This window comes from Cervus canadensis, chromosome 4, assembly GCF_019320065.1.
Source record: "Cervus canadensis isolate Bull #8, Minnesota chromosome 4, ASM1932006v1, whole genome shotgun sequence".
NCBI lineage: Eukaryota > Metazoa > Chordata > Mammalia > Artiodactyla > Cervidae > Cervus > Cervus canadensis.
The window spans coordinates 62827621-62841260 of NC_057389.1; the positions used below are offsets into that span (position 1 = coordinate 62827621).

General features: G+C 38.7%; 1 protein-coding gene across 1 annotated transcript; it reads left to right on the forward strand.

Annotated features, from left to right (window-relative positions):
- Positions 1-280: 280 nt before the first annotated feature.
- SKP1 (S-phase kinase associated protein 1) lies at positions 281-12565 on the forward strand. Its single transcript, XM_043465501.1, has 6 exons — positions 281-533; positions 3282-3378; positions 7210-7283; positions 10241-10384; positions 11306-11446; positions 12145-12565. Exons 2-6 carry the CDS (start codon positions 3282-3284, stop codon positions 12178-12180), a joined length of 492 nt encoding a protein of 163 aa, XP_043321436.1. The 5' UTR covers positions 281-533; the 3' UTR covers positions 12181-12565.
- The last annotated feature ends 1075 nt before the right edge of the window (positions 12566-13640 follow it).

The window sequence follows — 13640 nt, forward strand, 5'->3', positions numbered from 1 at the left end:
CCAAGAACACCTCTCCCTCCCTCAACGCCCCTTCCCCAGCTCTATCCCCACCCTTACCCGCCCTCCTCCTCCCAGTTCACTCCCTTCCCCCTCCTTCCCCTACACCCGTGGCTTTTAGGCTTTTCAAGACCTGGGTCTTTAATTCAGTTTAGGACACCCCCGCCTGAAGGACCCCTGCAGACCGTGAATAACAGCAGCCAGTCCGCCGTTCCTGCTTTGAGGAGAGCGAGCCGAGCTTTCGAGGAAGTGGGTGAGAATCAAGGCCCGCCGCACCTCGCCCCGTCGCGTCTTCACCTTGCCAGCCCCGCTGGCCTCCGCCTGCCGTCAGGCGATCTCGCCGGCCAGCCCCGCCGGTTCTGTGACGTCACTGGCCCCAGGGTCCTCGGCGTCAGCGCCCGCTCCTATAAAGGCAGACGCCGCGCCGCCCCTCTGCGTTATATTGGCCTTGTTCTCCGCGTTTAGGTTTTGCTGTTTGACGACGCCTCCCTGCTCACTTCAGCCTCCGGCCTTCTCTCTCTGTGAGACCTAATACCGTAAGTGGACGCCGACAGGGCTGGAAGGGGCGGGTTGAGAGCTGCTGGTCACACCGCTGGGGCTTTGACCCAGCTGAAGGCGGGAGGCACCTGGGCCTGGCCTCACCTCAGGCCTGGTGGAACAGTTGTCGATCCCATTCTCCGGGAGGTGCCAGCGGGCCCCGTTCTCCCACCCCTTGGGTCGACTCGAGGAGGCCTCCTTTAGTCGCGCGTCTTCATGGCGCCCCCGTGAGTGCCCGGCGAGCGGGAGGGAGAAGGTGCGAGTCGAGCCCGGGATTGGGCCTCCTCTGCACGGGGCGACCATCAGCCGCCGCGGTGTTCGGCTGCAGGCCCAGCCTGGGGCCAGGGGCCTCCCTTGGCCGTAAGCCTGCCGGCCCCAGGACCCAGGGCGAGGATGGCGGTGGGGCTTTTAATGGAGTTCCCGGGGCTGTCGTGAGTGTGGGCGTGTGTCCATGTTTATTGTTTTGGTGTCCGGAGCGAGCGTGGCTGTGGTAGTCCGGGAACGCTGGATTCTTGGTTCACATCCTTTCTCACCCGTGTATCTGGCGTCACTAGTCACCGGTCCTACCTAACTGCTGGGACCGAATCTTGGCAGAGAGCCGCCTACTCCTTCAGAATATTTCTGTTTTGCCATAGCCAGGGATTGCTGAAACGGTTGTTGTAATAGCAATGCCATCGTCATAGTGTTGTGGTTTTTTTAGGTGTATTAACTCGAGGTGTCTGGCTTTTTTTTTTTTTTTTTTGAAGGGCTATTCATTCCCTGCTTTGGTTCACTTTTTAATGGAGACTTCAGGCTTAGATTTTGGGTCATGATTTTTTTTCATCAGAGCCTTATAGAAGATTTCTGTGTCAGAGAGCAATGCAGGTTTCACTCTACCCTGTAAAAGGTGTTAGAATTTCGGGTCACTTAAAACAGGCTTTTTCCTTTATGATGATAAGGCCCACCTCATAGAGGATGATTTAATTTACAAATACCGGAGCATAAGGAATTGAAGGAATAGTCTTGAAAGCATTTCAAACAAAATTTCATCCATTACTATTAAATTTTGCTCTGAATTCCAGATGTTTACCACTAAAAAAAATTCTTTGTGAGTATCAAGTTTAGTGTTACAAAGGGCGTCGAATTACAGATTAACCGATTGCTTCCTTGCTGTTGAGTAAGATCTCAACTCCTTTAAAAGTAACCTAATACACGAATTTGACTATGAGTAAGCAGATCTTGCTGTTTATCGAAAGTTATTTGAAATATGCTTAAACGTAATTTTATCAGCTGTTTTGCCAGACTTGGGGTTCCCTAATAACTTTCACTGCAGTACATGGAAAGTAAAAAAAAGCAACAACAACAAAGAATGTTTCATAATTAGAAATTGAACTCACAGTAAAATACTTCTTTTGGGGATACCTTTTGTTATCGCCTTGTTACAGAGAAAGTCCTCTGCTCTGGGTCTTTACCCATGAAGCTGGACAACTGCATTATTGGCAGGTACTGAGCAACATGGAGAAAATAGACATATTTGTGAAATGAAAAATGAAAAAAAAATAGAAAAAAAAAAAGAAAAAAAAAAAAAGAAAAATGAAATCTGATTCGCTCCAAACATGGATGAGGGAGAGCTGGGTATTTCAATGGCTGGTTTTAAAACAGCTTTACCTTTTTGCTTCCTTGTGCTAATTTGTCTGTTTGGGAAATGGGGATACTTATCTGGGGAAGGCAGAATGAATATTTTAACTGTTTTAATGGATCTTAAGTCTTGGGACCTTAACAAAGGTTCAGTGTTTTCAGTGTCAAATTCTGTGTTTTTAAATTGTGATGACATCACTGGATTGAAAAATCTATACTTGAAATTTAAAGAGGTCTTGAATTTTTAGGGTCAGGTATTGCTGCCATTACCCCCTCCCCTGAATCACTCCCTCAAAAATCTGAAGATGGTAAGAAATTGCTGGCCTAGAAGCTTAGAATGTTTCAATCTTAAAGAGTTTTTTTAAAAAAAATTTTTGATCAGAATTCACCTCTTTTGAATTGTTTAATTTTATGTAAGAGGTGTCCTTTTCCTAATGACTCATAATTAACGTGAGTTAATAAATATTTTTTGCAACAAGTAATAGGTTATTACTATGAGGATTTTGGAAGATCTCAAACTGGGGATACCTGGACAGTCAGTAATGAAAGATAAAAAGGAAATTTAAGTTACTATGTTTAAGTCATTAGGACAACATCTGCTTATTATATTATATTCACTTGTATATGGTCTTGCATTGATCCAAACATAAGTATATCCTGATCTGCTCTTTGGATCTGAACTCATTTTTCACTGATAAGTTTCACTGCTGGGAAAATTACTATTTTATTTGGTAGCTTTGTTTATTTTGTACTGACCTTTCTCAGGTCAGTTTGCAGGTGGTTAATAGTGGCAGTTAACTATTCAAATAGGGGTAGTCAGAGCAGAAAGGCAGAGTCAGTAAGTTCATTTTAGATGTAGTTTGCATCAGAATTATAAATTATTTATTCTGAATCTTAAACCAGTGAGAGCAGGTGTTAAAAGCTTCTGTACCTAGGAGTTATACTTAGAAAAAAGGTTTCTACCTTTGTGTGCTAACCTGTGAATAATCAGTGTTTATAGTGTTATATACTGTAGGTCCTTAGGATTTTATGGTTAATGAGTTGGAAGGGCTCTAACAGGCTACAAGATGAAATGCCATATAGAAGTATTATCTCTTAAATTTCAAATTCAGTATAATACCTTTTTTTAGATGCCTTCAATTAAGTTGCAGAGCTCTGATGGAGAGATATTCGAAGTTGATGTTGAAATTGCAAAACAGTCTGTGACCATCAAGACTATGTTGGAAGGTAAGTTTATTAGGAAACCTGGGTCAGGGGAAAGGGGAAGAAATATGTACATTGGTATAACCTGTAAACATAGTCTGGAAGTAACATTCTGTCAAAATTGCTTAAGGGGAAAAAAAATTGCTCGTGGGTATGAAGAGGTAAAGTTTTTTCTTTAAAGTATTAACTAAATCTATCTGATAGAGGTCATTTTTTCAGCATTTTCTGAGTTTTTTCTCTTTTTAAGTAGATAATATTGTAGGCTGTTAATAATACAGAAATGATTTCCATGACCCCATTTCTCTTTTTGCATTCACATTTCTAATGGCAAAAACTAAAGCCTTTGTAAAGAGATACATCATATATGGTAGTTAAATAGAACACCTTGTTTCAACAGGAGTAAGCTGAGTAGATTGTAAACCAAGTAGGTGTTTTTTTAAACCAAGTTTTCCCTTTTATTTTGTCATTCCTTTGAAACTGCAGAGCATGGACACTACATTAAGAAGGCAAGAAAACAAATCCTGAAGCATTTTAAAACTTACTATTAACATGGATCTCTTCTTACTAATATCAGTGGGTTGGTAGACATCAATAATATATGGAGATACACAAATCAGTTTCTAGAACTGGTGGAGAAAAATACTTAGAGTGGTAAGAATGTTCTTTAGTACAATTGTCTCCATATCTGCAAGGGATTGGTTTCAGGACCCTCTGTGAATACCAAAATTTATGGATACTCAACGGTCACATGGTATCATTAATGCATTAGTCCAAGCGGTGCTATGAAAACATCTTGGCTGCTGTTATTCTTTAGGCTTGTGGAGAGAGTGTAGTGTGTAGTCCTAGTGAGGTGATACTTCAAACTAGTAAAGATGTTTTGGGAGAGCATTCTGAGGTAAACTGAGATAGGATGTGTTTAAAATTTGAGGTTTTTAGTTGGGGTTGTGATTGTGATGCTGTAGTTGATAGAGCTGAGGAACAAGTTTGAGGGGAATGGAAAGAAAATGACTTTGAGCTTGAACTTGTTGTGTAAGAGATTCCCTCAAAAGGTCTTTGTAATAACCTACTGGTCAATTGACTGTTGGCTCTTGGTCCCTGAATTATAGATTGCTGGAGATAGACTGACTTTGTATGGTGTGTGTGTGTGTGTGTGTGTGTGTAAGTAAATGAGATTGGCAAGTGATCATATTGAGGCAGGGTAGGGTATTAGGACTGGAAAAGTCAGAAGTGGAGAATCTGGAGGAGGATTTGTGAAAGCCAAGGGAAAAGGGAGGATTATCAGATTGAAGACTGATCAGTTAGGATTTCAGGGATAATTTAGACTTCTAACAAGTCAGATACTAGGTGTGGTACAGATGGACGCTAAGAGGCAAAAGGTTTGTCTTCTGTTTTTTTAAAAGAAAATAAAATCTGAACACACTTTCAGATTTTTCAGATTTTTAGTTTGTAATTGACAACATTTATGTGGCACTTACAGTCCTGTACACTGGTTAACTTGCATGGGTTACTTCAGTTAAATTGTAAATCCCTTGGTACATCCCACAGTCACTGTGTTGAATGAAGAACTGTGGTATGGTCACATAGGAGTGTGAAAGCTAACCAAGGATCCCTAAAGGCAGGTGAGTAGGGCTTTATCTAGAAGATGTAGAAACTGTACCAAAATTACTGCCTAAATACTTGGCTTTGGCAATGAAAGTGTTCTTTACTTCATCTTAGTTGGTGCCTGGCACCCTAGTTGGTTCTTTGCTATATCAAAGAAGCATTTGCCAATAAGACTTCTTGGGTTTTCCATGTCAAACTTTGATCACTGAAGCAAGTGAATAGTAGATAACAACAGTTCATTTCTTCCCATAGCCTTCGGACTTCGGAGATGAATGGCTTTATCTAAAGTACCAGTGGTTTATATAGAAATCTAGCCTCTTGAGGACTGGAGTGTATTGAAATGAAATCTAATCACTAAAATCAGAAGTGAAAGTGGCATGTGTACACATGAATTGACTGATTTCTTCAGGTCCGGGGTGTGGTATCAGGATACAAGTGTTTTTCAGACATTCTTGAAACTAAATAGCTTAAAGGAATGACTGTTGGTACTTGAGCTTCAGTTAGCAAAAAAACATTGCAAATCCTTGGTTTAAATGCTAGAGTGGATCATTTACAACTACAAGGCCCTTATTTTTAATGTGAGTTAAGGCTTCCAAATAATATTTGTATCTTCCAAACAAGCTGGTCTTCTGCATTTCCTCTAATATGTTCACTTCCCAAACCACATGTATATTACATAGTAGAACTTCTTTCTTTCCCCTCTGATTTAAAAATATTTCATTCTAGTTCAAGAAAAGCATAAGTGGTTTGATCCAAATTGAAATATTGTCATTTTCTAGTTTTACTCTCAGAGTTGGGATGAGGGAAAGGCATTGGTGGAGAGTAGAGGGGAGATGAGTGAATGCACGCATACAGGAAAATAGGATACTTTTTGAATCTACTCTTATCTTTACCACTTGATTGGAGAAAGCTCATTGATCTCCATGTTGTTAAGTGCATCATTTCAGTTCTCATCTAGACTTAATGAGAGCTTCTGACATTTGATCAGTCCCTTCTAGATTTGACATTCAGCATACTTATTACTTTACCTCACTCACATCCTATCTCCCCATTTTTAAAACCTTCAGTTCCCCAGGATTTGCTTAATCATTGTACCTCTTCACTACATCAATACTCATTCCTTGGTTACCTCTGCTAGTCTCATAGTGTTAAGAATGATTTACGCATCAATTCCCACATACAGTTCTGATTTCTTTGGATAGTCATAGCTAATTCTTCACTGCCTAGGATAGCTATAAATTAGGGACTCAAAAGTTTGAGCCATGTCAGCATAACTGATGCTGTGAAACAACCAGTATAGCAATGCTGCAGTAACTTTGACTTCTAATCTTGGCACTGTTACACGTTTCTTTGGCAACTCTGGAAGACAGACCCATTTGGTTTGAAAAACATTCTTAGAATCTGAGTAACATAGATTTTAACTTTCTTCTTTGGAGCTCAGCAACCACTTTGGTAATCTGGAAGTTATAATGACATCTAGAAGCCTGTGTCCCCAAAGTGCCATATGATGTTTAGCTGATAACGTTCAGAGAAACTTTTCATCCAAAGAAATGCCAAACAGCTGAAACTGAGACACTGCTATTCTCTGGAATAAAGTTTCATACTGAGATAATTCTGATATAAGATGCCACAAAAGAATGCTTTAAAGCTTGGGAATAGGAACAACACATCATTCACTTCCTGAGTCATTCCAGAAAAACCCTATCTTTTTAAAATTTTTGCCTTACAGAAGCCATTCATGAAAGACTTTTTTGTTAGAGAAACCTGTATATTACTTTAATATTGAATCATAGCATTAAATGTGGAGCTGCCTGCATTGTTTTTGTCGGTGGGTGCATAATGTGTTTGTATGTGTGTGTATATACAAATTTGGGCTTCAAATTTTAACAGACCATTCTGGGAAATAAAACAATAATTCACATTGTTTTGTTTTCCTAAATGATGTCCATCTAGAGAGTTTGGTATCAAGAGTAAGGGTAGGAGTGTGGCTTTTATTTTTTCCCAAGTGGTTGCCAGTTATCCCACTTATTAAATGACTTTTCCTAATTAAGAACTCTGTTTATATAATATTCCTGTATTTGTATTTGTCTACTCACACGTTTTTATATAGTTTTGGGTGAACTTGTTTTAATAAGTAAAATACTTTTTTGAGTCTTTCAGATGAACTTGTCTTGCAAATTACTTGTTTTTGAAACAGCCTGATTGTTACAATGAAATTAAATAATAATGGCAACTCCCCTCTTGTTTTCTTAGATTTGGGAATGGATGATGAAGGAGATGATGATCCAGTCCCCTTGCCAAATGTTAATGCAGCAATATTAAAAAAGGTAAGGGAGCAAACTATACACATAAATATGTGTCCTTTTTTTAATTAGCAATATCTTGGTGATCTTTTTATAGAGATATATATATAGCTTCTTTTAAAAAAAGCTATAGTAAGATTATGACTAAGGTATTTGTTTTGTTAACCAAATCCTGTGAATATTTAAAATGTCTTGTCTTTTTCATTAGCAGATTTGAATTAATGACATGGTAGTATAAAGTTAGCAAAAAGGAAAATATTTTTGATTGCTTATCTGAGTGGGTGTGCCTCAAAAGGAGTTTGAGAACATGATACATGCTTTTTTTTGTTTTTTTTTTCCTCAGTTGATCACCTTATCCTGTGTAAACAGCCACCTACATATTAGTGTTTCAGGGAGTGTGGCTTCTTAATAGAGCCTGCTGTGTAATTGAATGCTCTTCTGAAGAAATGGCATCCAGTTTCCACACTAGGGGGAAAACTGGCTGGTCTTAGAGATGGGAATGGTTGGTTCCAGTTGGTCCCTTCTTAAGGAGTTTTCAGAGTCACTAACCATACACAGTTGGATTTTATGTATTCTCTTGAGCTTGGCATGAGATGCAGCTGTACCGCATACTTTGCCATATTCTCGCCGTGATTGGCTGTTACCAGCCTTTTTAATATCCCTAGTGTAGGTAAAAAGTGTTTTATAATCACTATTCTGTTCTGTGTATGAATTTGACTCTACTGGGTATCTTTTAAAAATGGGATCATAGAATATTTTTTGTGTCTGGCTTATTTCACTTAGCATAATGTTTTCCAGGTTAATGGATTTTATAGTCTTATAGGAGTTTTTTTTTTTTAATATTTCATTTATCTTTGGCTGTGTCTGGTCTTAGTTTGCACGTGGCATCTTCATTGTGGCATCTTCATTGTGGCATCTTCATTGTGGCATCTTCATTGTGGCATCTTTTGTTGCGGTCGGCAGGCTTAACAGCCCCGCAGCATGTGGGATTCTAGTTCTCCACTAGAGCTCGAACCTGTGTCCCTGGCATTAGAAGGCAGATTCTTAACCACTGGGCTGCCAGGGAAGTCCCTATAGGAGTTCTTTTATGAGTTTTTTTTTACCACGTTGCTTTTTGTTCAGTCACAAAGTCCTGTCTACTCATTGCAACCTCTTGGAGCCTCCAGGCTCCTCTACCCTACACCGTCTCTCAGATAGAGAAAGTGTTAGTTGCTCAGTCATGTCCGACTCTTTACAACTGTGAACTGTAGCCTGCCAGGCTCTTGTGTCTGTAGAATTTTCCAGGCAAGGATACTGAAGTGGGTTGCCATTCCCTTCTCCAGAGACCTTCCCGACCCAGGAATTGAACCCAGATCTCTTGGACTGCAAGCAGATTCTTTACTGAGCCATCAGGGAAGCCCCCTATCTCCTGGAGTTTGCGCAAATTCATGAGTCAGTGATACTATCTAACCATCTCATCCTCTGCCTCTCCATTCTCCTTTTGCCTTTTTAATCTTTACCAGCATCAGGGTCTTTTCCAGTGAGTCAGCTCTTCCGCATCAGGTGGCCACAGTATTGGAGCTTCAGTTTCAGCAGTCCTAATGAATATTCAGGATTGATTTTCTTTAGCTGATGAATATTCAGGGTTATTTCCTTTAGGATTGACTGGTTTGATCTTCTTCAGCACCACAATTCAAAAGCAGCAGTTTTGTTGGCAAAGTGATGTCTCTGTTTTTTAATATGCTGTCTGGGTTTGTCATAGCTTTTCTTCCAAGGAGCAAGCATCTTTTAATTTCATGGCCACAATGATTTTGGAGCCTAAGAAAATAAAATCTGTCACTGCTTCCACGTTTTCCCCTTCTATTTGCCATGAAGTGATGGGACCAGATGCCATGCTTAGTTTTTTGAATATTGAGTTTCAAGCCAGCTTCTTCATTCTCTCCTCTTTCACCCTCATCAGGAGACTGTCTGTCATTAGAGTGGTATAATTTGCATATCAGAGGTTGTTGATATTTCTCCCAGCAATCTTTTATCCAGATTGTGATTCATCCAGCCTGGCATTTCGCATGATGTACTTTGCATATAAGTTAAATAAGCAAGGTGACAAATATACAGCCTTGTTCTACTCCTTTTCCATTTTTGAACCAGTTCATTGTTCCATATCTGGTTCTAACTGTTGCTTCTTGACCCGCATACAGGTTTCTCAGGAGACAGGTAAAGGGGTCTGGTACTCCCATTGCTCTAAGAATTTTCCAAGTTTGTTACAATCCACATGCTCAAAGTCTTTAGTCATTGAAGCAGAACTAGATGTTTTTCTGAAATTCTCTTGCTTTCTCCATGAGCCAGTGAACGTTGGCAGTTTGGTCTGGTTCTGCCTTTTCTAAATTCAACTTGTACTTCTGGAAGTTCTCAGTTCACATATTGCCAAAGCCTAGCCTGAAGGATTTTGAGCATAGCTTAACTAGCCTGTGAAATGAATGTAATTGTATGGTAGTTTGACCGTTTTCTTTGGCATTGCCTTTCTTTGGGTTTGGGATGAAAATTGACCTTTTCTGGTCCTATGGCCATGGCTGAGTTTTATAGGTTTGCTGGTTGAGTAAAGCACTTTAACAACATCATCTTTTAGAATTTGAAATAGCTCAGCTGGAATTCCATCACCCCCACTAGCTTTGTTCATAGTAATGGTTCCTAAGGCCCACTTGACTTCAGACTCCGGGATGTCTAACTCTAACCACACCACCGTGGTAATTAAGACCTTTTTTGTACAGTTCTTCTGTTTGTTCTTGCCACCTCTTCTTAATCTCTTCTGCTTCTATTAGGTCCTTACTGGTTCGCTGTCATATAAGATCTTCCATCCTCTAGGGTTTGTGATTGTCAAGCTTGGTTACTAGCTTTATTCAAGCTGACTTAACAGCTAGTCCCTGTGTAGGAATGAACTTGCCCCAGCAGTGGAAGTACCTTGTTATAAAATGCCACATAGGAATAAACTTTTTATGTTGTAGGTCATTCAGTGGTGCACCCACCACAAGGATGATCCTCCTCCTCCTGAGGATGATGAGAACAAAGAAAAACGAACAGATGATATACCTGTTTGGGATCAAGAATTCTTGAAAGTTGACCAAGGGACACTCTTTGAGCTTATATTGGTATGTTTTTAATGCACAGTATAGGATATTTTTGGCATAACCTTTAGCACTTTTCATTTGTTACATTCATTGATACTGAATTTTAACTTTAAACTTGTGCAGTGCTATATTTAAATCTACGTATCAATAACCACATTAAATGTAAATGGTCTATGGGGAGGGAGAATGGAGAATTAAATGTTTAATGAGTTTCAGTTTAGGAAAGTGAAAAATTCAGGAAATAGAAGACGTAAGAGTTGCACAGCAGGGTGAATGTAGTTAGTGCAATTGAACTGTACAGTTAAATATGGTAAAGTAGTATGTTTTATATTATGTGACTTTTTACCAGAATAAAAAGATGTAAATGGTCACCACAAGTAATTGGATAGAAAAATAAGACTTAGCTATTTTTACCAGAAAAACTCACTTTGAATATAAAGACACAATTAAGTTTATAAAGGGTGGAAAAAATATGCTAACAGTAACAAAAGAAAACTGGAGTGACTATACTAGGTTTCAGGGCAAAGAATGAAAGGATTAAAGAGGTTCACTATATAATGATAAAGGATCTATTCATTCTTAAGAGGATATAGGAATCCTAAATGTTTTTCTACCTAAAAGCAGAATTTCCAGAAAGTGAAACAAAAAGTATGTAAATCCACAATCATAATTGTAATCTCAGTTGAGATCTCAACATCTGTCTGTCTGGTGAGACAAGTAGACAGAATCCATGAGGATGTAGAAGATTAATGACAGCAGAATATACTTCCAAGTATATACTTCCAAGATAGACCTGTTTTGGGCTTTAAGATTTAACAGTGTCTTTAATTTCTTAAAATTGACTAGCATTTTAAGCTAAATTAGATGTTCATTGTTAAGTCACTGACTTTGGGTTTGATTTAAAGCATCAAGTGTATAATGAAAACAACAATTACTTTACAGGCAGCAAACTACTTAGACATTAAAGGTTTGCTTGATGTTACCTGCAAGACTGTTGCTAATATGATCAAGGGGAAAACTCCTGAGGAGATTCGAAAGACATTCAATATCAAAAATGATTTTACTGAAGAAGAGGAAGCCCAGGTAGGTAGCTAACAGCTTGTTCTTGATCAAATGCTTTTAAAGAAACTAAAAACTCATATCATGCTAGGAATAGAGGTGTTTATATCAAGGAGTCGTTTACCTTATTTTTTTCTTTTTTTTTCGTTTACCTTATTTGAGGGAAAATAGGTCCCTTTGGTATGCTAAAAATATACTGGTCTCAGTCTAAGCACTTAGATGATACTGATCTTTTATAAGCATAAGAACAATTAGTTCTTTTTTTTTTTTAATTTATTTTTTTTAAGCATAAGAACAGTTAGTTCTTATAGTGCAGTTTGATGTTTGTTCCTTAGCAGTTGCTAGTTTTGGACCTGGGACCTTACATGTAAACCATCAGTATTTTACTTCAGAAGATCAGGCCCTATGGATTGTATGCCAGGATACTTAGTGTACTGAGAAGAAATGAATGAATAGATCAGAATGATTTTGTTGACACAGGTCATGACTAAAGCTGTAATTGCCAATTGTCTTTGCTTTTTTTTGATAATTTCGGCAGGGCACAATTAGAAACCCAGGAAGGAAAGAATGGCAACCTGAAAGTATACTCTTAACCTGTTTTTTTTTTTCCTCCCAGTTTTCAGTCTGTTTTTCTAACCTACCTCACAGGTTATTGATGAATCATTAGGTAGTGGTTTTAGTAAAGACTACTTAAGGTACTTCCTTATATCTGTCTCTTCTAGGTACGCAAAGAGAACCAGTGGTGTGAGGAGAAGTGAAATTTCGTGTCTAACGCTGTAACACTGTAAGGATTATTCCAAATACTAGTTGCACTGCTTTGTTTATAATTGTTAATATTAGAAAAACAGTCAACAAATGCAGCAGCAAGTCAATTGTATTAGCAGAATGTTGTCCTCATTGCATGTGTAGTTTCAGTACAGTTCCCAAACTTACGGCCCAGTTTCTTCTAGTATGATTGAAAGTTTCTTTTCTTTGCTCTGAATAAAATTGAACTGTGGGTTCCCTATAGAAAGTGGCATTTTGGGCTTTCCCTTTTTGTAAAGCAATTTCTGCCTAGTTTATTGTCCACTTAATTTTAGTTCAGTGACTTTTAAAGTTGGCATTGTAAATAAAGCAACTTGCAAAAAACCTTCTGAAATAGAATTTAACAATGTATTATCTTTATTCAACTGGAAACTGGAAAAAGGCGACTTGAGATAAATGCTTTGAGTGGGGTTGTCAGAGTGTCTTCAGTCTTCCCTGGAGGAGTAAGTACTCCTGGTATTCATTAGCCTGTTTGTAGCAGGGCTTCCTTAATTGGCTCTGAGGGCTTATTATTGGGTTCTTAATCCTCTCAGCTTTGAAGGCTCAGTTACTACTCAGTTTGTGGTTTGGGAGGAGATATAATAGTTTGCTAGCTTTTCAGTTAATAAAGATAGCCTATATGGTGTGTCATCTTTTTATAATCAGTGATCCCAATTGGGAAAAACTATTCACACTACTTGCATGTAGAAAATAATTTAACCTTTAATGTTAAAATGTGTGGCATAACCCAGAAAGCATCCGTCATGAATGCAAGATACTTTCAATAAAGTTACCTAGTAGGTAGTAAATGGTTTGCTTTTTGTGTACTTAAATGTTTCTCTTTACTTAATATTGAAAGAGTTAAATTTGTGTGTGGTTGTTTAGTTGGAAAAGACTTGGAGGCAGTTCTTGTCCTAGTTCTCTGGAGGCTGCTTACATAACTAAGGTTCTGATAGACTTTTGCCTCTTCTAATTGTCATTGATACCATTCAGGGGAACCACTGGCTCAGTTTTTTACTGGCGTACTCCAAACTGCTCTGCTCTGATTTTCAGCGTTTGATCTAGAGTTGAATTAAGTTTTTCTTGGTAGTTTGAGATAGCTCACAAATTTTTAATCTTCATCTCTTACTTGTCTCATATCTACCTCTGTAATAGTGGTGTGTGCTCAGTCATATCTGACTCTACAGAGTCTTTGTGACTCTATAGACTGTAGCCTGCCAGGCTCCTCTGTCCATGTTATTCTCCAGGCAAAAATACTGCAGTGGGATGCCATTTCCTTCTCCAGAGGAATAATTGACACACCAAAGACTATACCTGACCTAAAAGCCTAAAATATTTACTCTGTGGCCCTTCACAGAAAAATAATTGCCAACCCTTTGACTACTTCTGGAGCCCTGATTCCCTTTACTCTGGAAGTAAGCTATTTTTCCATTTG

Excerpts from the sequence above, each read along its gene's own strand:
- SKP1 (XM_043465501.1), top strand. The coding sequence starts at position 3,282 with ATGCCTTCAATTAAGTTGCAGAGCTCTGATGGAGAGATATTCGAAGTT. Across the intron at positions 3,379-7,209 it reads CATCAAGACTATGTTGGAAG|ATTTGGGAATGGATGATGAA; the intron begins GTAAGTTTATTA and ends TTGTTTTCTTAG. Across the intron at positions 10,385-11,305 it reads CACTCTTTGAGCTTATATTG|GCAGCAAACTACTTAGACAT; the intron begins GTATGTTTTTAA and ends ATTACTTTACAG.